The sequence below is a fragment of the Ceratotherium simum genome, chromosome 34 (assembly GCF_057802395.1).
Source record: "Ceratotherium simum simum isolate JZ-2026a chromosome 34, ASM5780239v1, whole genome shotgun sequence".
Lineage (NCBI taxonomy): Eukaryota > Metazoa > Chordata > Mammalia > Perissodactyla > Rhinocerotidae > Ceratotherium > Ceratotherium simum.
In genome coordinates this window covers 32,135,262-32,157,927 of record NC_141933.1, presented here as the reverse complement: position 1 = coordinate 32,157,927, position 22,666 = coordinate 32,135,262, and the positions used below count along the sequence as shown (strand labels likewise).

The window sequence follows — 22,666 nt, the reverse complement described above, 5'->3', positions numbered from 1 at the left end:
TGCATTTGATTAGATTTTATTTTCAGAAAGGCATCATTCATTCCAGTTTGTCTAACAGATTACATAAGCAAGGGGTTTTAAAATAATGCTAATGAAGAAATTCCACCTTCATCTGCAAAAGTCAGGCTATGCCGTTAAATATAGCCAAGATTATAAGATTACAAATGTCATTAAGTCAACCAGATCTTGAGGATTATTTACCAACACCCACAAGAAAAAGGCAAAGCTCTGCCTTCCTGAAGAGGTAAGTCACTTTTTAGGAAACTGTTAGAGCTTTTGAAAGCTTCAACATTTGTGATTATGCTAACAGCCTTTGCAAATGTATTTTACACAACCTGTGTCCAGTTAGCTAGGGAGCCACCAGGCTGGACGTCGGCAGGCCAAGCACAACCCTGCAGACGTGCTGCTGTTCATGATGACATCTGGAGGCCTCAAACCGCAGCCCAAAGGCTCTTCCCACGGCATTCGTACATTACACACACACAGGAAGAGTCTCCCCACCGGGAACATTTACAATAAGTACACTTAATACTGCCAGTCACAGGTAACAGACACGTGCTCAGTCTTTAACTGTTTGTGACAAAGCCAAGCTACCCCACTATTCCAATAAACAAGAGGAGGGACTGTTTTAACACACCATTCACTGACTGCTGTGAAGTCTTTCTAGTGCAAGATAGCAAAGCCAATAGAAAATTTAGGGACAGAGGAAAACTTGGATTTCAGTCCCTGGCACCTCTCTACAGACAGACCTGTGTTTCCACACCCTGCTGTCTGGAGAGCTGACCTCCTTCCCTGCCCGACACCTTCCAGCTGAGAAGACAAGTCATTCCAACCTCTTTGCAGTGCGAATCTCGCTGCCCCTGACTGACAGCCACATCTGGAACACTCCTCGTGTCTACATGCAACACAGGGGACGTGAGGGGAGAGGACGGGAGCACTCCCTCTGAGCGAGACTGTGGAAAGAACCCTTGCCCTCTTCTCCCAGAACAGCACTGATCATACTGTCTAACCACCCAAGGAGTCAGAGGGGAAGTAACTGAGGATCACAGAGAATCTACTCAAGCTGTCAGTGCAAGGGCAGAGAAGGAAGCACGTAACCGCGCTCCAACCACGTCACTCTTAACCTCCTCCCTCTTCTCTGCGAACAGCACTGCTCTTCACACTCTCTGCGTCCCTCTCTCTCATCCAAGCCGCTCTGGCTAGTTTTAGTCTTCCCCAACAGGGTCCAGCTGAAAAACAGAAAGCCTTTGGGATGCAGCAGCAGAGGAAATAAGGAATATTTACAGAAACAGGGAGTTTAGGAGAAGCCCTCCCAGTGTTGATTCAGAGAAAAAGGTTCCAGGCTGCCGCCAGCAGCGGGATCAGCACCAGAGCTGTTCTCCCTGACGCGCTCATCCCGCCGTCCTTGTTACACAAGTCCTCCCGGCAGCACTGGTACTTCAGCTGCTTCTCCCCTAAGGTGTTGGAAATGTACTCGAAGTTGCAGTCCTCAAACCTCCAACACTGGTGGTAATATCTTCCTGGCTCTGTGGGGAAGCACACACGCAAGTGTAAGCAAGCAAGTGGGTCAAGTTCCGTAGCCGCCCCGGAACCCTCAGGTCTACTTCTCAGAACCTCTCCTGCGGAAGTGGAGACACTGGGGCAAGAACATGCACCCCAGTTGCGTAGTCAAGGGGAACAATGAAGTAAATGATGACACAGCTCCGAGTGGAACTTTTCCATAAAACCAAAGTCTCATCAGAGCCAGTACAGTTGCGTGTGGAGGGCAGACAACAGGCAATCATACTGATGTTGTAGAGATTTACCAAACTGAAGTTTCGAGATTTTCAAACACATGCCCCACCCCGTGAAACAGATCTCACTTCTAGAGTTTATGCTATGAAGTTACTTGTGAAGAAGATGAAGATATGTGCTCAAGAATGGGCCCTGTAATATCTGTAACATCAACAAACTAAAAGACAAACAGTCCATTTTTAAAAAAGCGTTTGAAGAAATTATGGCAGAGCTGCATACAACGGAATTCCATGCAGGGAAGGAGTGACACAGGCCTGCGTGTGTTGATGCGGAAAGAGTCTGAGTTTTAAAAAAATACAGAAAAATAGATAAATTGAACTTCATCAAAATTAAAAACTTTTGTGCTTCAAAGGACACTATCAAAAAATAAATAAAAATACACAAAAAGGGAGAAAATAGCTGCAAATCATATATCTGATAAGAGTCTAGTATCCAGAATATATAAAACATTCTTACAACTCAACAATAGAAAGATAACCCAATTAAAAAATAGGCAAAGGATGTGGATATTTCTCCAAAGAAGATATACAAATGGCCAATAAGTGCACGAAAAGATGCTCAATATCATTAGTCGTTAGGAAAATACAAATCAAAACCACAATGAGGATCACTTCGCACCCACTAGAATGGCTGTAATGAAGAAATTGGAAAATAACAAGTTTGGCAAGGATAGGGAGAAATTCATTCATTGCTGGTGAAGGGTAAAATGGTGCAAACTTTGGAAAAGTCTACCAGTTTCTCCAAGAGTTAAAAGAGAGTTACCACATGACCTAGCAATTCCACTCCTAGGTATATATACCCAAGAGACCTGGAAACTATGTTCATACAAAAGCCTGTACATGAATGTTCACAGCAGCATTATTCAAAATAGCTAAAAAGCGGAAACAACCCAGATGTCCATTAACTGGTGAATGGGTAAACAAAATGTGGTAGATCCATACAATGGAATATTATTTGGCCATAAAAAGGAAGGAAGTACTGATACATGCCAGTGGGTGAACCTTAAGAACATTATGCTCAGTGCAAGAAGGCAGTCACAAAGGACCATGATACTGTATGATTCAATTTATATCAAATGTGCAATATAGGCAAATCCCCGGAGAAAGGAGATAGTAGCTGCCACGTTCTGTGAGAGGGAGGAATGGGGAGCGACTGCTAACGGGTAAGGGGTGTTAAAAATCTTCTGGAATTAGATAGTGGTGATAGCGTACAACCTTGTGAAGACACTAAAAGCCACTGAAATGTACACTTTAAAATGTACATTTTCTGGTATGAGAATTATATCTCACTAGAAAAAAGCCGAGATGCAGAGCAGTATGTAGAATGTGATCCATTTGTGTAAAGAAAGTATATGTGTGGGGCAAATGCATTCATTTTCTCTGGAAGGATTCCCAAGTAATTTAACAGTATTATCTTCTCAGAAGACTATTCTCCATTTATACATTTCTGCATGGATTGAGATTTTTAAAAAAGCCATTGCATAAATTTATTTTAAAAATATTTTAAACTTCATTTAAAAATCACTGGACTGGGGCCGGCCCGGTGGTGCAAGCTGTTAAGTATGTGTGCTCTGCTGTGGTGGCCCCGGGTTCGCCGGTTTGGATCCCGGGCACGCACTGATGCACTGCTTGTCGAGCCATGCTGTGGCGGCGTCCCATATAAAGTAGAGGAAAATGGGCACGGATGTTAGCTCAGGGCCAGTCTTCCTCAGGGAAAAAAAAAAAAGAGAGGAGGATTGGCATCAGATGTTAGCTCAGGGCTGATCTTCCTCACACACACAAAAAAATCATTGGACTATTCAGTAACCAGGAAAAGTTTCCAAAAGAACATGCCACTATGGTCCCAATTTTTACACACACAGGAAAATAAAGACCCAAAGTATACGTGCCAAGTTTCTTATAGTGGCTTTTTAATATTTAGAAAAATTATAAGTGAAAAAAAAAAAGTGTTAGTTGAGAGAGAAGAGTTATGGTACGTTGTCCTCTCCAAAAACAGCTGTCTATGCACCAAGACTATATGCTAGATGCTGGGGACAGAAAGATAGAGAAGGTAGGCCCTTGCCCTGGAATCATTTTCTTATCTTCTGAGCTGGAAAGAAAAAAAATACAGATGCCCATTTCCTTATTTAAGACTTATAACCAATTTATCCAATTTCGTTTATAGTGCAGAACAAAACATCTAAGTTCATAACTGCAGGTTTACCTGTCCTGTCCCCCGCTCATAGGGGATGGGTGTTTGGATGAGATTTTAACGAAGTTTGGTCCAGTGACAGAGGTCAGACAGAGTGTTCCCATGGCTCTACTTGCTTGGTCATAAGTATTTCAGTGGATGCTTCTCATACCGTCCTAGAAGTTGCTGGAGAGTAGGACGAGTTCCTTCTTCAGATAATACTAATGAGGCATTGGAACTGGGAAACCATTAAAGCTACCAGAATTTTAATCAAGGAAGATTTAACAGCTTGGGGAGAGCAGAGAGTAATTTATTAATAATTGCTACCAATTGATCACTTACTACGTGTCCTGCAGTGAACAAGCACTTTACCTGAATGGTCTTTGCCTAACAACTATATGATGGGGCGTGTCCCACCAAAGCTGCTATCAGAGTCACCAAAACAGAAATAGATTATACAGGTCACTGGAATGTCAGAGGTCCTCTCTCTGCTTGGCACGTCCTCTCCACTCTCTTTGAAGGCTTGGCTTGAGTACACCTTTACCAAGCAACAGTCCCTAGTTATCCTAGGCACCCCTAAGTGTGCCCCTTATTCAGAAGGCCATTACAGCAATGATCGCTTGGCACCGTCATCAGAGGCTTCTGCCAGATTCTAAGTACACAGTTTATACTTCCTGGACGTGGCCAGGACGCCAGGAAATAGTGGCTGAATTAACACGCAACACCTGTCTCTCTTCTAGATGTAATCTGCACAGCATTATCATACCCATTTTCCCTTCTAACTGCCCCACTGGCCCCAGGAGATAAGTATCCCATTTAACAGCTGGGCGAAAACATGGCCAGAGTATTAAATGATTTCTCCGAGGTAGTGCCTGGCCCCTGACTCCTGTTTCTGGCAGTGTGCCCTGCCTCCCCCAGGTGGTGTCCATCAGAGCTGGAGGGGGATTGAGATGCTCTGTCAATATCTGCCTGACCATAAGGTCAGAATAGCTATATTTCAAGAACTTCTGTTTTCACACGTCTAGCTGAAGTTTTGGGACTTATGTTCATGAGAAGAAGAAAAATATTTAAAATTTGCATTATCCTTTTTCTTTTCTGGTGAGGAAGATTGTCCCTGAGCTAACATCTGTGCCCATCTTCCTCTATTTTTTGTATGTGGCACTCTGCCACAGCATGGCTTGATGAGTGGTGTGTAGGTCCATGCCCAGGATCCGAGCCTGTGAAACACGGGCTGCTGAAGCAGAGCACGTGAACTTAACCACTATGCCACTAGGCTGGCTCCTGCATTATCCTTTTTAAAAAATAGATTTTATTCTTTAGAGGAGTTTTAGATTCACAGCAAAATTGAGCAGAAAATACAGAGTTCCCATATAGCCCCCTGGCGCTCCCACCTCCCATCCCAAACATCCCCCACCAGAGCAGTACCTTTGTTACAAGTGATGTGTCTACACGGACTCATCATCACCCAAAGTCCATAGTTTATCTTTGGGTTCGCTCTGGGTGTTGAACATTCTATGGGGTTTGACACATGTATGACATGTATCCACCACTATAATCTCATACAGAGTATTTTCACTGCCCTAAAAATCCTGCGCTTCACTGGTTCATCCCTCCCTCCTCCCCACAACCCCTGGCAACCCCTGACCTTTTTACTGTCTCCTTAGTTTTGCCTTTTGCAAAATGTCATATAGTTGGAATGATACAGTATATAGCCTTTTCAGATTGGCTTCTCTTACTTAGTAATATGTATTTAAGGTTCCTCCGTGTCTTTTCACGGCTTGAAAGCTCATTTCTTTTTAGTCCATTGTCTGGATGGACCACAGTTTATTTATCCATTCACCTACTGAAGGACATCTTGGTTGCTTCCAAGTTTTGGAAATTAAGAATTAAGCTGCTATAAACATCTGTGTACAGGTTTTTGTGCAGATATGTTTTCAACTTATTTGGGTAAATATCAAGGAACACGATTGCTGAATTGTATGGTGAGAGTATGTTTAGTTTTTTGTGTGCGTGTGTGAGGAAGATTGGTCCCGAGTTAACATCTGTGCCCATCTTCCTCTATTTTGTATGTGGGATGCCTGCCACAGCATGGCTTGATGAGTGGCGTTAAGTCCACGCCCAGGATCCCAACCCACGAATCCCCGGCTGCCGGCAAAGCGGAGTGCACAGAACTTAACCACTACACCACTGGGCTGGCCTGAGAGTATGGTTAGTTTTTTAAGAAACTGCCAAACAGTACCATTTTGTATTCCTGCCAGCAACGAATGAGAACTCCTGTCACTTCATATCCTTGTCAGCATTTGGTGTTGTCAGTATTTTGGATTTTAGCCTTTCTAATAGGAGTGTCTCATTATTTACATTAACCATTTCTAAAACTTAACAATTCATTATAAGATGAATAAGTTCTGGGGACCTAATGTACAGCATGGTGACTACAGTTAATAATACTGCATTACGTACTTGAAATTTGCTAAGAGAGTAGATCTTAAGTGTTCTTATCACATTAAAAAAAGGTAACTGTGAGGTGATGGAGGTGTTAATTAGATTGATTATTTCACAGTGTATACACATATCAAATCATCATGTTATACACCTTAAATAGATACAACTTTTATTTGTTAATTACACTTCGATAAAGTTGGAACAAATTAAAATAAAAGTTTAACAATTCAGATAAGAAACAACAGGATTTGAGAGCTGGAAAAAGATTTTGGCTCTAGTCTCCTTCTCTCTTTTCCTCTCCCCCACCTCTACATCACCTCTACCATCCAACACGCACTTTTCATAAATAAAAACAGAGGCAGAAAGAACTTACTGGTGGCAGGACAGAGATCAGAGCTCCTAATTGCTAATCTAATACTTCTTCTACATGTACTTTTGCCTTTATTCTCTCATTTGGAAACTACACTTTTTGTAGTGGGGGTCCAAGAGACACCAACAACCAAGGTTAAGAACCAGGTCTCCGTGCTCACACGTAATGGGTGCTCAAATATTTGTGGAGTGAACGACGAGGTTCTCTCTGGAGCCTTACTACACCTTCTACATTAACAATGCATTAATATGGTCCTCTAGCAGCAGCAGAGGAAGTGTCCCCTACAGAATTGAGGATCTCGAATGTAGGGCTTGGAATTTTAGCTGCATTCCAGGAATTTATATCAATTATCAGATACTTCTGTTTTTTAGACAGGGTAATTCTAATTTGTCCTTACTTATTGAGGGATTTCTCCTTTTGGGGAAATTAACCTTCTCGTCCTTTCGATCAGGTTGTTTTGAACCTGTGGGTCTCCCAAGCCTTTTATGGACTTACCTGATATGTTCAGCATTCCTTGGTGTTGATATGGGCGAGTTTGTGGGAGAGGGTACTAGAGTGAAATAATCTTGAAGGGTGTTCTTATTTTTATTTTCTAGAGATGTAAGTCTGGGGGTTTACCTGGTGCACTAAGGAGGTCCTGAAATAGCCATTCCTTACCAGTGTCATTTCCACACATTGATTCAAGCCAGAACCACACCCAGCAAGAAGAGGGCACGGCTTTGCTGGTTTCCTTCCCCTGTCTACCATTTCCTAAATTCTATTTCAATAGGATTTATGGATGTGGAGATTCCACAGTCTAACCGATTTGGAAAAAGCAGATCTGACAGGACTCGTCGATATTAGCAGTCCCCACCCCTGCCCATGAGCACCTTGACCCTGCTGTTCCCTTTCCCAGGAACACCTTTCCCTCCGAGCCCCTTACTTCCTACTTGTCCTTCAACCTCAGCTTGAGCCCCCTCAGGTCTCTCTCTGTACTAAGTACCCCAGGGATGAGACAGAGGTATAAATGAAGCCATTTGTGATAGCTAACAGGCTTCTGTCCTAATTGTAACTGCCTCCTTTCTTCATCCCTCCATCCCCACCCCTAGCTCGGGCTCTGGCACGCAGCAGGCTCTCAAAAGTCTGGGAGGCAGCCAGTGCGGCTGGAGCGAGCACAAGCGTTGGAATTAGATGGGTTCCCACGTTGAATCCTGAGTTGGTTACTAACCTTAGTCTGTTGCTTAATCTGAGCCTTGGTTTCCTCATTTATGAAACAACAATAAAGGATCACCCTGAGCAGCAGGTGGGAAGCAGTCAAAGATGGATGGAGAGCGCTTCGTGCCACATGCAACTGGTGCTATGAAATGGCAGCTCTGACTTATTAGATACAAGTCCACCGAGGACGAGAGGGGCACACATTTTCCCAGGCTCTCACCATCCCATTACACTCAGGAGGGAGGGAAGGGGGAGGCTCTTACCGGCTTTGACCAAGAGACACGAGTCAAAATTGTGTGAACAAGTGATGCTGTTATTGCAGGTCTTCACTGGGTTAATACAGGAGTAGCACTGCAGGCTGTGACCTAGAATCAGGAAGAACGCCCGTCAGGACCTGTCAGACAGCACTGACGTGCCCTCCCGGCAGGGACAGAAAGCCCACCACGTCCCTCAGCATGGGCCGGCAGCCAGCCCACGCAGCGAGCTTCCGTTCCCATGCACGTCGGCCGCGCATCACTTCTAAGCTCAAACTATAGTCCCTGCGGCACTTTTTGGGCCCTGGTGCAAGTGCAAATATGAAAGTTTCCATATTTCAAAAAGCCTTCTCCCCCCTCACCTGGAAGAGATTAATCTGCAATGTAATGACGGACAAAAAGGAAATTAACAAGAGAATAAACTAACAGAATTCTATAAATGCCTTCCCAGCAACGAATATTCTCCATTAAATCACATTCTCATGGACTGAAAATCAGTGTTTGGCGTACCTATCTCTGTGAAAAAGTATTTTCAAATGTGAAATGCATACAGTCTCATTACAGGTCAGGATTAACAGATGAACCCTTGAAACATCCGGCCAAAACCCCACCCCCATTGTCTGCAGAGGACAAGACAGACGCCCGGAGGGGGCCAGTGATGACCCACGGACACCAAAAGCACTGCGAGCAGCAGAGCAGAGCCACCCCTGCCTCTTCTCCCCCAGCGCCAGCGTTTGCCATGTCTGCGTGAGGGAAGCCACGATGAGGACAAAGGCGCAATTTCTACAGTCTCTTCCCTGCTCCAGACGTGTGTTCACACGCACGAGAGGACAGCACGCAGGGCAGGCATTGTTCTAGCTGGCCATCTGGAAAGGCTGCCCACAGGAGTGAACTTTCTCCTGGTCAGAGCCAGAGTCCACTGGGCTTCTTGACAAACCTTTAGACAGAGGAACCAAAGCTCACGTCCAGAACTTCTGTGGGGCAGAAACGGCCATAGGTCACACGGTCACTCAGTGTCCACCTATCTGTGCAACTCTGTGCCAGGCTCTCCATCTTCACAGAGTTGTTACAAGAGGCAGGCTCCATGGGCTCCATCCCCATTTTTTGAGAGAAAACTAAGATGAAGATATTAACTTGTCCAAAGTCACACAGCTACTAAGTGAGGGAGCTGGGGCTCCAACCCGGGCCATCAGTTCTGAACCCAAGCTTGGCTCAACTGTGACGTTCTTCTAATCGTCCCAAGTGGGAAAGAGAAGGAAGCAGCACAAATTGCGGGGAATACCCAGGTCAGGGGCAAGCAATTAGCCAGCGACGACTGTTCAATATTCCAGCTACTAAGCCAGGGTGGAGGGGATCTGCTTCATACCTGACTCTCTAAGGAAGGGCCTACATGCACCCGAGACCCATCACAGAACAGTTGATGGCCCCAGACGCAAGCCTGCTCCGTACACAAATGCCGACTGCGGGCAATCGGGCATGACCAGGCTCCTCTAATAACGGGAAACACACTGGGTAGAAGCACTGAGGCAATCAAGTCGTGTTGTGACACAGGTGAGCCACATTACAACTGACCCTGGCTAGCATCAGCAGAGGTGGGGAGGGCGAGGAGCACGACTTTTTCTCGGAAGGGCAGGGTGTATTCTAATATGGCCTTGGGCTAGTTTCCTCTTGGCTCCAGCTTCCTCAACCCTAAAATGGGCATCACAGCACTGACCCCTCCTGGGGTGGCTGGAAGGAGTAAATAAGGTGGGGTTTGGCAAGTCCCTAGCACATAATAATTGTCCACTATGTGGCGGCTACTAATACACAAGGCACGCCCCACGCGGCAGGGGTCTTTTTTGCTGCTCATTGTAGTGCTACTTTCTCTTCTCTCCCCACAAAATAAAACTTGTAGTCCCAGCACAACACAGGCAGAAAATGACATCTGACCCTTATGATGCAGCAAAGCAGGTCGCACAGGTGTTTGTGCTGCAGACGTAAAACTCAGGAACATATAGCTCCCTTGGGAGCCGGGGGGCGCCCAGTGAAGAAGTTAAGAGCAGACACTCCTGGACCAGGCGGTTTGGGTTCGAATTCTGGCTGGACCATTTCTGTGTGATATTTGACAAGTTATTTAATCTCTTTGGGCCTCAGTCTCATCATTTGCAACATGGCGATAACAGTACCTACTCATTAGGGTTGACGTGAGGATTAAATAAGTCAATACAGGTCCATGCTAAGGATGGTGACCGGTACATAGAAGATGTAGGCACCAGTTGCTGCTGCTATCACTATGGTCATCAGCAGCCTGTCGTCACCAGACAGGAAGCCCCGGGCAGAAGGAGTGAGCTCAGCGCTCTAAAGACAGCATCCAGGGAGGGGCCCAGCAGTGTGTGTGTGTGTGGGGGGGGTGACACTTCAACTGCTGAGTCTACCCTCCTCCCCTAAAGAGCAGCTCTGTAATCCAGGACGGGCTGTAACCCAGGAAGGTGCTCCAGTGAGGGCGGGGCCGTAACGTAGGAAGGAGCTGTCACACAACCCTGGACCTGTAACACTGGAAGCACAGAACCAAAGCAGGCCTGAGGCCAGAGGCATCAGCTCAGTCTTCCTGGCAGCCTAGATGGTCGAGATCCACCCCTCTGGCCCACTCACCTGAACGGCAGAGGACAGCCAGGATGAGCAGGAGCCCGAGCAGGACGAACCCTTCTTTGCTTCCCATTGTGACTGGCACAGAATCTGGAAGGAAGGACACAAAGGGTCATCAGGAACCAAGAAAGGACTGCCGGGGATCTCAGAAACCAGGAGCTGGGGGCTGCAGGAAACATGGGGATGGAGCTAGCAGACCAAGAAAGTATGGAACTTACCAGGCTGGGGTGCCATGAACCAGGAGTGCTCTCATTGGAGCAGTGCCTGGTCCCCACCTCCTGCCTTGAGACCTCAGCTTACTGAAGAGACGCTGCTGGTCCTGGTGAGGGGGCAGCTATGAGGCGTCAAAGCACGCTGGGCCCAGAGGCAGCAGTACCCGGGCGGCCCCAGCTCTCACCCACAGAAGCCTCCGACTTCACTCCCGGGCAGTGGGGACAGTGCTGTCTTCTCCAAAAAGGTTGTTCAGTCCAATGAGAATACCAGAAAAGTACTTCCTACAGCACCTGCACCCCCTGCTCTGCCGGCACCACCCCAAGCTGCTGGCCCAGCAGGCCGAGTGAGGGCCACTTCTCCAGGCCACGTCACCAAGTGCCTCAGCAAAAGGGTGACTCTGGAGGGCACCAGTATGCATTCAGCAGCAGCATGCCTGAAAGCTCTGGCTCCGCCCTTAGCAAGTACGATGGGGACACCTCCTTGTTCACCCTGGGGAGGTAAAGAGGGGGTCCAGGCAACTTTGATGACCAGTCCCCATTACATTAATGCCTAGATGTGCAGCAGCGAACATCAGGGGAGAAGACGGGGAGGCTGAAATGCCTCCAACCCTCCCTTCACCTGCTAAGGAAGCCAAGGCACAGGGAGGTTTTTTGTTTTGTTTTGTTTTTTGCTGAGGAAGATTCGCCCTGATCTAACATCTGTGGTCTGTCTTCCTCTATTTTGTATGTGGGTTGCCGCCACAGCACGGCCACTGACAGACAAGTGGTGTAGGTCTGTGCCTGGGAACTGAACCTGGGTCACTGAAGCAGAGCGCGCTGAACTTAACCACTAGGGCACCAGGGCTGGCCCACAGGGAGGTTTTTAACTGCCTAAGTCCAAACTGTGAGCAGCAGACCTAGGAAGTCTGCCAGCCCTGCCCCTACACCCCTGAATCCATTTTGAAGCCAGGAAGTGAAAGCTCCTCCAAACCAGGGAGCTCCACGCTCTACTCTCCTGAGGCCTGCGGGCCAGGCTCCTGCCTGGCCGACTGATGGGGCTCTTCATGGGTGAGCTCTGCCCTCCTCTCCGTTAGGAACGTCACCTTTCATCTTCGAAGGTCATGTGCCCCTCAGGAACTGGCTGACACAGGCCAGGGGAGGGTTGAGAAGTGGGAAGGGCGGGGTCTGACACTGCCCACAGAAGAAAGCCTGGAGTGAGTTATGCCTGGGGAAAGAGACAGTGGCTTTCTGACGTGTGGGACCCAGGAAGGCCTGGACTTTCTGTAGTTGAGTAACCCCACTTTCCTTTGGCTTCTTCTGATCCAACAGCCTACCAATGCCCCCCTGCCCGTGCTGACCCTCCAGAGGGTTGGCTGCCCATAGCGACCCTGCACAGGGAGGATCTGACACTGCCTCAGGGCAGTGGCTCAGAGCTTGGACCATGGAGTGGCGAAGACCTGGGTGTAGGCTGCTGAGGCCGAGCCTCATTTCTCACCTGTAACAATGCAGGTACACAAGAGCTTCCCAGCACCATGAGAATTAGGTGAGACAAAACAAAAGTGTGCTGGACACAGGCAGTCATGGGAAAGTGGTGCATGTTGCCCCTTTCTACCTCACCCCGGAGCCCCATGCCCAGCCACACACACCGACTCCTGCCCCAAATCAGACAGGCATGTCTACACCTTCAAGTCTGAGTATCTGACTCTCTGGGGATCTTTCTTCTTATTCCCTGACCCTGAGAGATGGACGACTGAGGTCTCTGTACTGTGGTAGATCAGGAAGAGGCCCTGGCCCCCTGCTGGCTCCGACCCTCTACCTGGAGCCAGACGCGTGAAGGGAAGGAACCATAACTGTCTCCCCAGGCAGTGTGATCCAGGCCCTGGCCCGCTTGGTTCCTCACACTCAGGTTTCCGGGTAGAAAGGGTGATTTGCACACCCCAGCTAGACAGGGCCTGGGTCTGAGAGCTGCTGCAAGTGAAAGCGGAGAGGAAGGTGCCCATCTGAGGTCCCCAAACAGGGAGGCAGGAGCTTACGACACTTCCTAAAAGTGAAGAATAGCTGCTGTGTCCCCATCGGAGGAGGAGGGACCTCCTGACTGGGGTGAGCGCTGGAAAGGTGTCAGGCTGGCAGGGGCTGCCAGCTCCAGGAGACTTCCCTTGGAGTGGTTTTCGACATAAATAACACCGTTAAGACAAACGGGCCTCAGTGGCGCAAGCGGTTAAGTGCGTGCGCTCCCCTATGGCGGCCCAGGGTTCGCCAGTTCGGATCCCGGCCACGCACCGACGCACTGCTTATCAAGCCATGCTGTGGCCGCGTCCCATATAAAGTGGAGGAAGATGGGCAGGGATGTTAGCCCAGGGCCAGTCTTCCTCAGCAAAAAAAGAGGAGGGTTGGCAACGGATGTTAGCTCAGGGCTGATCTTCCTCACAAAAAAAAAAAAAAAAGACAAACGGGCCTACAGAGAACCATCTCTTGAGGAAGCACATTAGAGAGAACCAGCCCACTAAGAAAGGCTCATGTCTTAATAAAAGCAGCAGAAACAATACAGTGAACTGGTTAAGGGGCAGGCTTTCAAGTCCGGTCTGGAGGGCTTTGAACAAAGCCTTGAATAGTTCTGGCTCTGCCACAGCCTCAAATAGTTCTGGCTCTGCCACTTACTTGCTGTGTTACTCAACCTCTGAGGCTCCATTCTTCATCCAGTAAACAAGGGAAAATTACATGTACTGCACAGCACAAGGCCTGCTCAAAGAAAGCACTAGGAAAGCAGTAGCCACTGTTAGCCTTACTGGGAAGTCCTGAGGTTACCAAGAGAAGACACTGGGCAGGGAGGAGCTGTTGGGGGGTGAAGGGTGGGGAGTGTGGACAGAGGGTGGCATTAGGTGAGGAAGCCAGACACACACTCTGGATGGGATGAGTGGCGGAGATCTCAGGCCCCAAACCTAAGGCAGCACCCAGCTACCAGGTTGGATGGGGAATATCAGGTCTCAGCTTCAACTCCACACAACTAGCTGGTAGTCCCAGTAGCTGCTTCTGTGACATGGCTGCAGGAGGGCAAAGAGGCAGAAGGAGGAAGTGGCCAGGGTGCTGATGACAAGTTTGAGCTGTTCCAACCAAAATAAGACCAGGTGTTCACTAACCACGGCTAAAATACGAATTTCCAAGAGCAAACCATCGTTATGGAATGGGGGGTGGGGCATAAAATAGGTGATGGTTTTCAAGTTATTTTATAAGTGTCCCCAAAATGTTGACAGTAGTAATGTTAAGCAGAATTATTTATGATTTTTAATTTTTCTGACCCTTTTTGCCATACTTTCTCCAAATATTCTATAATGAACTAAGCCTTACTTTAATAATCAGAAACATCAGGAAAATCCACACATTACATTAGTAGTCATATATCATCTGTCTTTCGGCAAATCTGTTTCAGAATTGAAACAGAAACAAACTGAACCTCAAGTTTGAAGCTCTTTCCCTGGTCTAAAACACCCTCCATTCTAAATGTACAATGACGCCCGTCAGTCAAGTGTAGACCAGACAGTGGACCAACCAAAGGAGGCCGCAGTGCCGCTTCCAACGCACCGGGACCAACACTCACACGCAGCGCCCCAGAGGCCCCTCTAACTCTTCTCTAAACACATCAGGACTCACGGCAACAGTGGATTTAATTCCTGGAAACAGCCCCAAGTCCTCCTGAGAAAGGTACACAGAACAAGATGGGGTGATTGGAAAGCACCACTAGGAGCCACCCCACAGCTTGAAGCCAGCCTCAGGAGGGATGGACAGATTTCCTGGGTGGCTCTGCAAGGGACTCTGAAGGGAATTCCTTCAGGGGTGCTCCAGATAGGCTTTTTTGTGTGTGTGTGTGTGGGGAAGATTAGCCCTGTGCTAACATCTGCCAATCCTCCGGAAGACTGGCCCTGGGCTAACCTCCGTGCCTATCTTTCCTCCACTTTATATGGGATGCCACCACAGCATGGCTTGCCAAGCGGTGTGTCAGTGCGCGCCCGGGATCCGAACCAGCGAACCCCGGGCCGCCACAGCGGAGAGTGCGCACTCAACCACTTGCGCCACCGGGCCGGCCCAGATAGGCTTTTCATCAGAGGAATAAGTAAACAGTCAAGGATATATAAGCATGGTTTAAAAGAGTAAAAATTTAACATTACATGTCCAACAAGAAGATGAATAAATTTTGGTACAATTCCATGGTGGGGAATGACACAGCCATGAAGAGTAACAGACAAGGAAGTCTGTTCACAATGGATTAAGACAACAGCCAGTTTAAAAATAGCTATAATTTTATTACTTTTTCTTTAAAAAAAAAAAATATATATATACACACATACACACATGCATATAAAAAAGCCTTGGTACATCACATCAACTTTTCTGAACATTTTGGAAATGTGATTAACAGAATGGTAGAATTATGAGCAGCTTATGTAAGCTTAAATATATTTTCTTAACAATGAACATTTTTATAGAAAGAGCTCTCAATATGATAGAAGACTATTTTAATGTATTTAAGTATCATTTCACTTGCAGTTTCTTAACTTTTTATTTTTCTACTACTCAACCTGATTAGGTATAAAACATATACACCACCTCTCAAAATTGGCTACTGTGAGTTAAAAGATGTTTCATGTATAATATATTCTCCTATGTCTGTATGAAAACAGTTTAGTCCCACCCTGTCTTTGTAAAAAATGAGGCTGTGGTGATTTTCTAGTGGTCGTGAGAGAGAGACCTAAATTCTAACCCCACTTTGCTGCCAACCTTAAAACAGTCAACTCCTTTACTGCGGTTCCCAATTTGTGAAGTGGTAATAATTTTATAGAATGATAAAATATAAAAATAAGACCTGAGAGTTTTAAAGCTCACCACGGACTAAAATGTCAGTGGCAGTTAAGGAACAACAAGCAGACAAAGGCACACGCAATCCGCGGGTTACTCTGTCCTGGGCTCAGACCCGACCTGCAGATAATATCTTTACTTCTAGGTGCCAGATTTCCGAATTTCTTCCAGTTTATCACGATAGCAAATAAACAGTGGTAGAAGTCAGGAGAAATGGTTGATGGACTCAGGGCTGTTCTATATGAAACAGTCTAGTCAGAGACAGTTACTGTCTTCACATATGGTAAGGGCCTCTGAGGAAGGAAGGGAGAGGTTCTTCTGCGTAATTTCCCAGGACAGCATGAGGGTCAAGGGGGGAGGCGTTCTGGGCTTCCTAAAGAGCTCCCCACCACCTCCTCACCACGTGCCAGGCACTGTGCAAAGAGCCAGCACATCTGGAAAGCAAGTCCCCCGGCGAAAAGTACAAATCTCCCCACCACTTGGAAATGCTCAGAGAGTAGAGATCACAAAGCAGAGATGTTGAGAAAGATTCCTGCAGAAAGCAGCAAGGGGTTAAAACAAAAGACCTGTGAAGTACTAAAGACTCACTCGACAATAAAACCAACCTGATAATTACGTATTCATCACCACCCACTTGAGATGTAAGGGAAGCTAAAAAGTCACAAGGTGATTTACAAACTCAGGCATCCCCAGTCAAGTTCCTGGAAATGTTTTGAGCAGCAAATTTTGGATAGTGCGAGCCTATATTCCGTTATTTTAAATAGGAAAACAAAGACATGTTACTGTCCATCCAAAATCCCCAGCCAGTCCCCCAAATATCTGCTCATCTTTCTATCTATCTAAACAAGCCACAACATTTAACACACCAACTATTTAATACGTAACTTAAGGAATGCACTGGTGGGCATATTCACTACTTCAAAACAGGTTCAGTCTCCAACGCCTACTCCCCAGTCATCTTCACAACGACCAGCCATGAGCCCACTGTGAGCAGGGGCCAGGCTAGGCACTGGGCCACCGTGACTGCTGAGCTAGGCAAGGCCCCACTCTCAAGAACCTTACAATCTAGCGAGGTGGACAGGACTGGTCCTCCAACTTTAGTGGGCATCAGTCACCTGGAGGGCTGTTAAACAGAGCACTGGGCCCCACTCCTGGCGGTTCTGATTCAGTAGGTCTAGGGTGGGGCCCAAGAATCTGCATTTCTAACCAGGGACCACCCTGAGAACCATTGGGTTAGCAGTGACCTGGGACAGGGGACAGGCTACCTTAGATAGGGTTGGAAGTGTCTCTCCCAACAGGGCCGTAAAGAAGCTGTTAGTTTTGACGGAATAATTAGGGGCCTCCTTTCCTTTTAAAGGCCCATGTGGTTACACTGGGCCCACGGTCACTGAACGCAGCCATCAGGCCAGCTCCTGTTTCTGCATCAACTTCCACTTACCGAGCCAACTTCCACTATGGCCAGTCGCCATGCCAGGTGCTTCTGACATGTGACCTGTATTTAATCCTCACACAATGCTGTCAGGTAAATGTAGTCTCTGCCTCCATTTACAAGAAGAGGAAGCTGAGGGTCGAGGAGGGAAACTGACTTACGCAGCTGCAGTAGGAAGAATAAATCACACCTGTCTCCTCCAAAGATGCCCACATCCTACCCTACCAGCCCGGGTACCCGGGAATACAGGCAACCAGACATGGCAAGTGACTTTGTGGATGAGATTAAGGGTACAGAGATTATTCTGGATTACCCAGTGGGCCCAGTGTAACTACACTGGGAATCGCAGAGGAAGAGGAAGGCAGCAGAGTCAGTCAGAGGGACGTGAAAACAGAAGAGGCAGGAGATTCGAAGAGTGAGATGGACTTCGCCCACCTTACTGATTTTGAAGACAGAGGAAGGGGGCCACAGCCGAGGCATACAGGTGGCCTCTAGAAGCCAAGAATGGTCCTCAACGGACACTCAGCCAGGGAATGGGACCTCAGTCCTCCAATCACAAGGGTCGTATTTTGCCAATAGCCTGAATGAGCAAGGAAACAGATTCTCCCCCAGAGCCTCCAGTAAGGATCACAGCCCTGCTGACACCTTGATTTGAACCCAGCAAGGCCTGTGCCAGACTTCTGATGAACGGAACTGTAAGATGACTCAAGTTGTGTTGTGTTAAGCTGCTACATTTGTGGTGATCTGTTTCAGCAGCAATAAATAACTAATGTGTACACCGACCTCAGAACTGGTACGTGGGAGAGCAGCGTTTAAACCCCGGGTCTGAGTGCCTAATCATAGTTCAACTCTGGTGGGGAGGCTTCTTGTGAATTCAGCTGCTGAAATAAATGAGTTAAGCTGAGGCCACCGGAGAAGAGGTTTTACATCGGCAGTATTTCCACACGATTCACAGGTGCCCAGGAGTACAGCTACTGCTCCTGGGAGCCGGGGACCTTAGAGGCTGCTGCACTTTAAGGCTAGTAAGTGTCCTCAAAATTAAAACCAATGTTCTCATTTTATAGGATGTTAATGGAGGCCCCGGGGGATGAAGTTACCTGTCCCAAGGCAACAGGTTAGCTGCAGAGCCACATTGGGTGGATCTTGCTTCCATACACCAGGGGCAGGTAACTCACAAGTAGCTTCACCTCACCCCGTGGCTAGTGGTGTCGGGGGCCTGGACCTCTGCCTCCCTATCACCTTGCACACACACGGTGCCTGGGGCAGCTGCCTGGACAAGATCAGTTACTCAGTTCAGAGAAGTAATTACATCAGCAGGGAGAGACAAAGAGAAAGCCACATCATAATGAACAGCCCCTCCCAGCCACCTTGAGGTCCCACTGCCAGAGACAACCACCCAGAACTCGCTAAACTACACAAATCTGCAGCTTCCCCTACAAGGGCTTTCTCTGTAATTTGTTCCAGGACGCAAGGTCCCCAGCTCTCCAAAGAAGGCCTCTCCTCAAAGAGCCTACTCATGGCCCTAGCCTTTGAGGTTATACTCTTATCTGTTTAATGAAGATATTTCACAAAGACATGGGGCATCGGTACAAACTCGTCTTCCCTTTGGAAAACCTCAAGCACCTCTGGGCCTGGTTTTGCTTGTGGTAGTCGGGCTGAGGTTCCTCCAGGGCTGGCCCAGAATTTTTAATGTGCTTCTTCCCAAGAGCTTGTCCCTGCAGCTGTCAAAGACGAATTCCATTAGACCCCTGCTCTCCTCACCCTAAAATCCATTTTATTAGGGCTTTTATTTCTAAGCCACTCAGCATAATGAGTTGCTTTCCTTACCACCAGGATCAACAAACAGCTTCCTGCTTCTACTCTGAAAACACAGACACCCCAAGTCGCAGGCTTATCTGGTCCGCAGGGATGCAGCCCCCACCTGCCTTGCGGTGACCAATTTCGCACCAGAGTAAAGAACCACATTTGGGAAAATTTTGCCACCTCTCTCAATTAACATTCTGAGCTCTGTGTGCCTTCCTTGGAGAATTGGGAGTAAGTTGCGGGAACATGAACAGTGGGGAACATGAATAACTGCTGTGGGGTCACAAGGGTACCCCAAATATTAAGAGCCACCATTTGTTCTCCAAATACCACGAGGCAAACTGAGCCCTCTCCATGAATTCTCTTTAGTCCTCATAACGCTCTACGACGGCAGGCCTATCATTTCACTGGTGAGACAATGAGGTTAAGCAGCTTGCTCAGGATTACCCAGCCAACAAACAGCAGAGCCGAGAGTCAAACCCTGGTCTCACGCCAAAGCACAGGCCCTTGCCCACTCCACTGTGACACAGGAACTTGATAAGGCATGTGAATTCTGCACTTCTCTTCAAACACGCCACACTTCAAACTGTGCTGATTCTAGGTACATTCCAGAGCCACAGTCACCCACAGACATGTCACCCACAGACCATTAAGTTAGATAAGGCAGGGCAAGGTGGTGGGAAAGGGACGTTTCCCTAAGAATTGCACAAACAGTAATCTTCTGGTCACCTCTCCTGTGTGTGGGCTACATCTCTGAGTTTGCCAAAATTTGGGCTGCTTTGTTTGGAATGAAGGAGAAGTATGCAGCTGAGAGAGGTGGGCAGCCAGGTCCCAGCTGGGGCCCCTTGACCTCTTTAGGAAAGTCACCACCAAGTAAAAACACGATTTTTAAAACAATCAGCTGGTCACAGCAGGAGGCACTTTCCAAGTGGAGGTGGCTAGTAGAGGAGGAAAGGAAAGCACTGGTACAGAGGAAAACCTGAGGGGGCCTCTGAGCTAGAGCCTGCTGGAGGTGGCAGCCAGGTCAGTTCACTTCTCCACAAACAGGGACTCCGAGGGCAGAGAGGAGACCCAAGTGTCCGTAGTCACACAACTACCGCGGGTGAGCGACGGACCAGCTCTGCTCACTGGGCCTCCCGGCGAGCCCGAGAAGCCATGTCCGCGCCGCTGCGGCGCGGCGGAGAGAAGAAGGGAGTGCGTTCCCCGGCGCAGCGCCTGGGCCGGCACAGCTTGCTTCTGTTGGACAGCAGCGCGACCCCCAGACACCGCCGCTTTACGAGTCGGCTGTCAGACGCCGACGAGGGTGCTGCCCCGCCAGCCCGAGAAAACAAAACCTCACACCAAACTTGGACATATAATGGCGAGGTTTACACCACGCCCTGCTTTTTAAAATCCAAAATTTAGACCTCTAGGGCAAAGAAGAATGTCGTGACCAGTTAGGGGTGGCGTTACCCTCTTTCCAAGCCCCGATTTCTTTTCCCTAAATTGCAAGAGCTTCCCTTCAGAGCACAGCGAGGGCTCAGGGCAGGGTCCCCGGCGAAGGCACAGCGCCCCGACTTAGGATGGGCCGGCGCTCCGCGGGTGCGCGGCGCAGACGACCCCCCTGCTGCTGGCGGGCAGCCCCACCAGCCAGGCCACCGCGAGGGGAGACGACCCCCACACTTACAGCTGCTCCGGTTTTCATTTTCAGTACAGTATGCAATAAATTACGTGAGCTATCCAGCACTTGACAATAAACCGGCTTCGTGCGCGATGACGGTGCCCATCGCGGGCTCATGTCCCTCTTCTGAGCGGTTTCAGGCAGGCGAGGCTAAGCCGGGGCGTTCGCGCCTTAGGTGTATTAAATGCATTTTCATGTTAGGATATTTTCAATTTCCGATGATTTATCGGACGTAACCCCATCGTAAGTCGAGGGAGATCTGGATTCCTGAGGGGTAAGAGCACGGCCCGCGGAATTTGGGGTGCTTCGGCAGGAGCGCCGCTCCCCCTTTCTCTGCTGGAACAAAGGGATCCGCGCTCCGGGGCCGGCGGTGGGCGCACCGAGCGGGCCCGGGCGCGGGGCTGCCGCCGGCCCGGGGCAAGGGAGCGCGGCGCCGCCGGGCCTGCTCGCACCCTCCGACCCCCCGCAGCGCGGCTCGGCCCTCCCCGGCCGCGGGCCTTACCTGACAGCGCCCCGCGTCCCGCTTCCAGCCGCGGCTTGCGCGCCCGGCCCAGCGCGTCCTTACGGGCTCGGCGCCGGCTCCGCCCCCCGCGCCCGCGCCGCGGTCTGCGGGCCCGAGGGCACCCGCGCGGGCCCCGCGCGCAAGGCGGCTCGGACCCCGGGCCAGGTCCGGAAGAAGACGTGTGGCCAGGACTAGATTAAGACCTTTGAAACCTCGGGAACGGAAAGTTTAAGGTGTCCTCCTCCGTTTATCGGAAACAAAAACAATATGAAACTCCAAGAATTCTGATTTTCTCTTCGTTTTTAAAAGAAATTATTAAAATGTTTTTCAAAACTTTTTTGTGCTCATGCCAAGCTTCCACTTGCCCGACTGTCAGGTTACGCAGTCCTGCTGCAGCCGCAGGCTACTTTCTGCTCTCCAGCCGGACACATCCATGCCTTGTGACTTGTTTGCAACCAAGATAAAACTCTGTTATGGGTTTAAAAGCTTACATTGGCCAGTCTAGGACCAGAGTCACCGTTATTTTTATGTGAAGATGTAACTTGAAGTTTCCATGTATCACTTCGGCTTTAAGAGCTCCATGGAAAGGAGCAGGAGGAACAACAGGCCCAAAGTACAGTCTTTCTCCAAGAGATGGACCTCTGTGGGGGACCATGAGACACTCGCTGAGGATCAGGCTAAGAAGGTATTGCATCTCAGGGCTGCTTGTGCTGACTCGGGAGGGGAAGAACGAATGAGATAAAATTCAAGCAGGGGATATCATGTGATAACTGATTATGACATGTGCCCCTACCAGGATCCTCTGATGGCTTGGGAATGGCAGGGAATAAGTCTCATCTGGTGGTGCCCAGATCCTGGGGTTCCTCTATACAAATGAGAGTCTCAAATCAGGACTTGCTGTGATATTTAAAGTGTGTCTGCTTAAAACAGCTACCAAGCGTATTTCCTGTGATGGCTTAAGAGCCCTTTCACATGCGTTATCTTATATGCATCCTATTAGCTGTTCCCTGCTTGAAGCTCTCTTGGATCCTGAGATGGCACTCTCTTCTGGTTTTGCTTCCAGTTCCTTGACCTTTCAGTCTTGAGATTCTTTTCCACTCGGTTGTTGTTAGTGCCGTCCGGTCGATTCCGACCCCTAGCGACCCTGTATACAGCAGAGCAGAACCCTGCCTGGTCTTTTTGTGCCATCCTCTCATCTGTTCCCCTAACCACTCATAATCTGGTGTTGCCTGGGTTGGATGGAGAACCTTGGCTATGTGTGCTCCCTGGGAGACTGTAGCGCATCCACTTTGTTTTACCTTAGAGATGTGGATATTTGCAGAGGATTTGAAAATCTTTATTCTCCAGTCCTGACTGCTTCCTCGATCTTCATATTCATACCC

The 22,666-nt window shown here is 48.6% G+C and overlaps 1 protein-coding gene across 2 annotated transcripts; it reads right to left on the bottom strand.

Moving 5' to 3' along the window:
• On the bottom strand, nt 1–21,380 carry CD59 (CD59 molecule (CD59 blood group)). Of its 2 annotated transcripts, none has more exons than XM_087423153.1 (4): nt 21,285–21,380; nt 10,855–10,938; nt 8,233–8,334; nt 1–1,526 (listed from the first exon to the last, which is right to left on the bottom strand). In XM_087423153.1, the coding sequence occupies exons 2-4, from the start codon at nt 10,919–10,921 to the stop codon at nt 1,324–1,326; spliced, it is 372 nt and encodes a 123-aa protein (XP_087279279.1). In that variant the 5' UTR covers nt 10,922–10,938; nt 21,285–21,380; the 3' UTR covers nt 1–1,323. The 2 variants fall into 2 exon arrangements, with proteins under 2 accessions (XP_087279279.1, XP_087279280.1); XM_087423154.1 differs by lacking the exon at nt 21,285–21,380 and adding an exon at nt 20,789–21,118.
• Nucleotides 21,381–22,666: the final 1,286 nt, after the last annotated feature.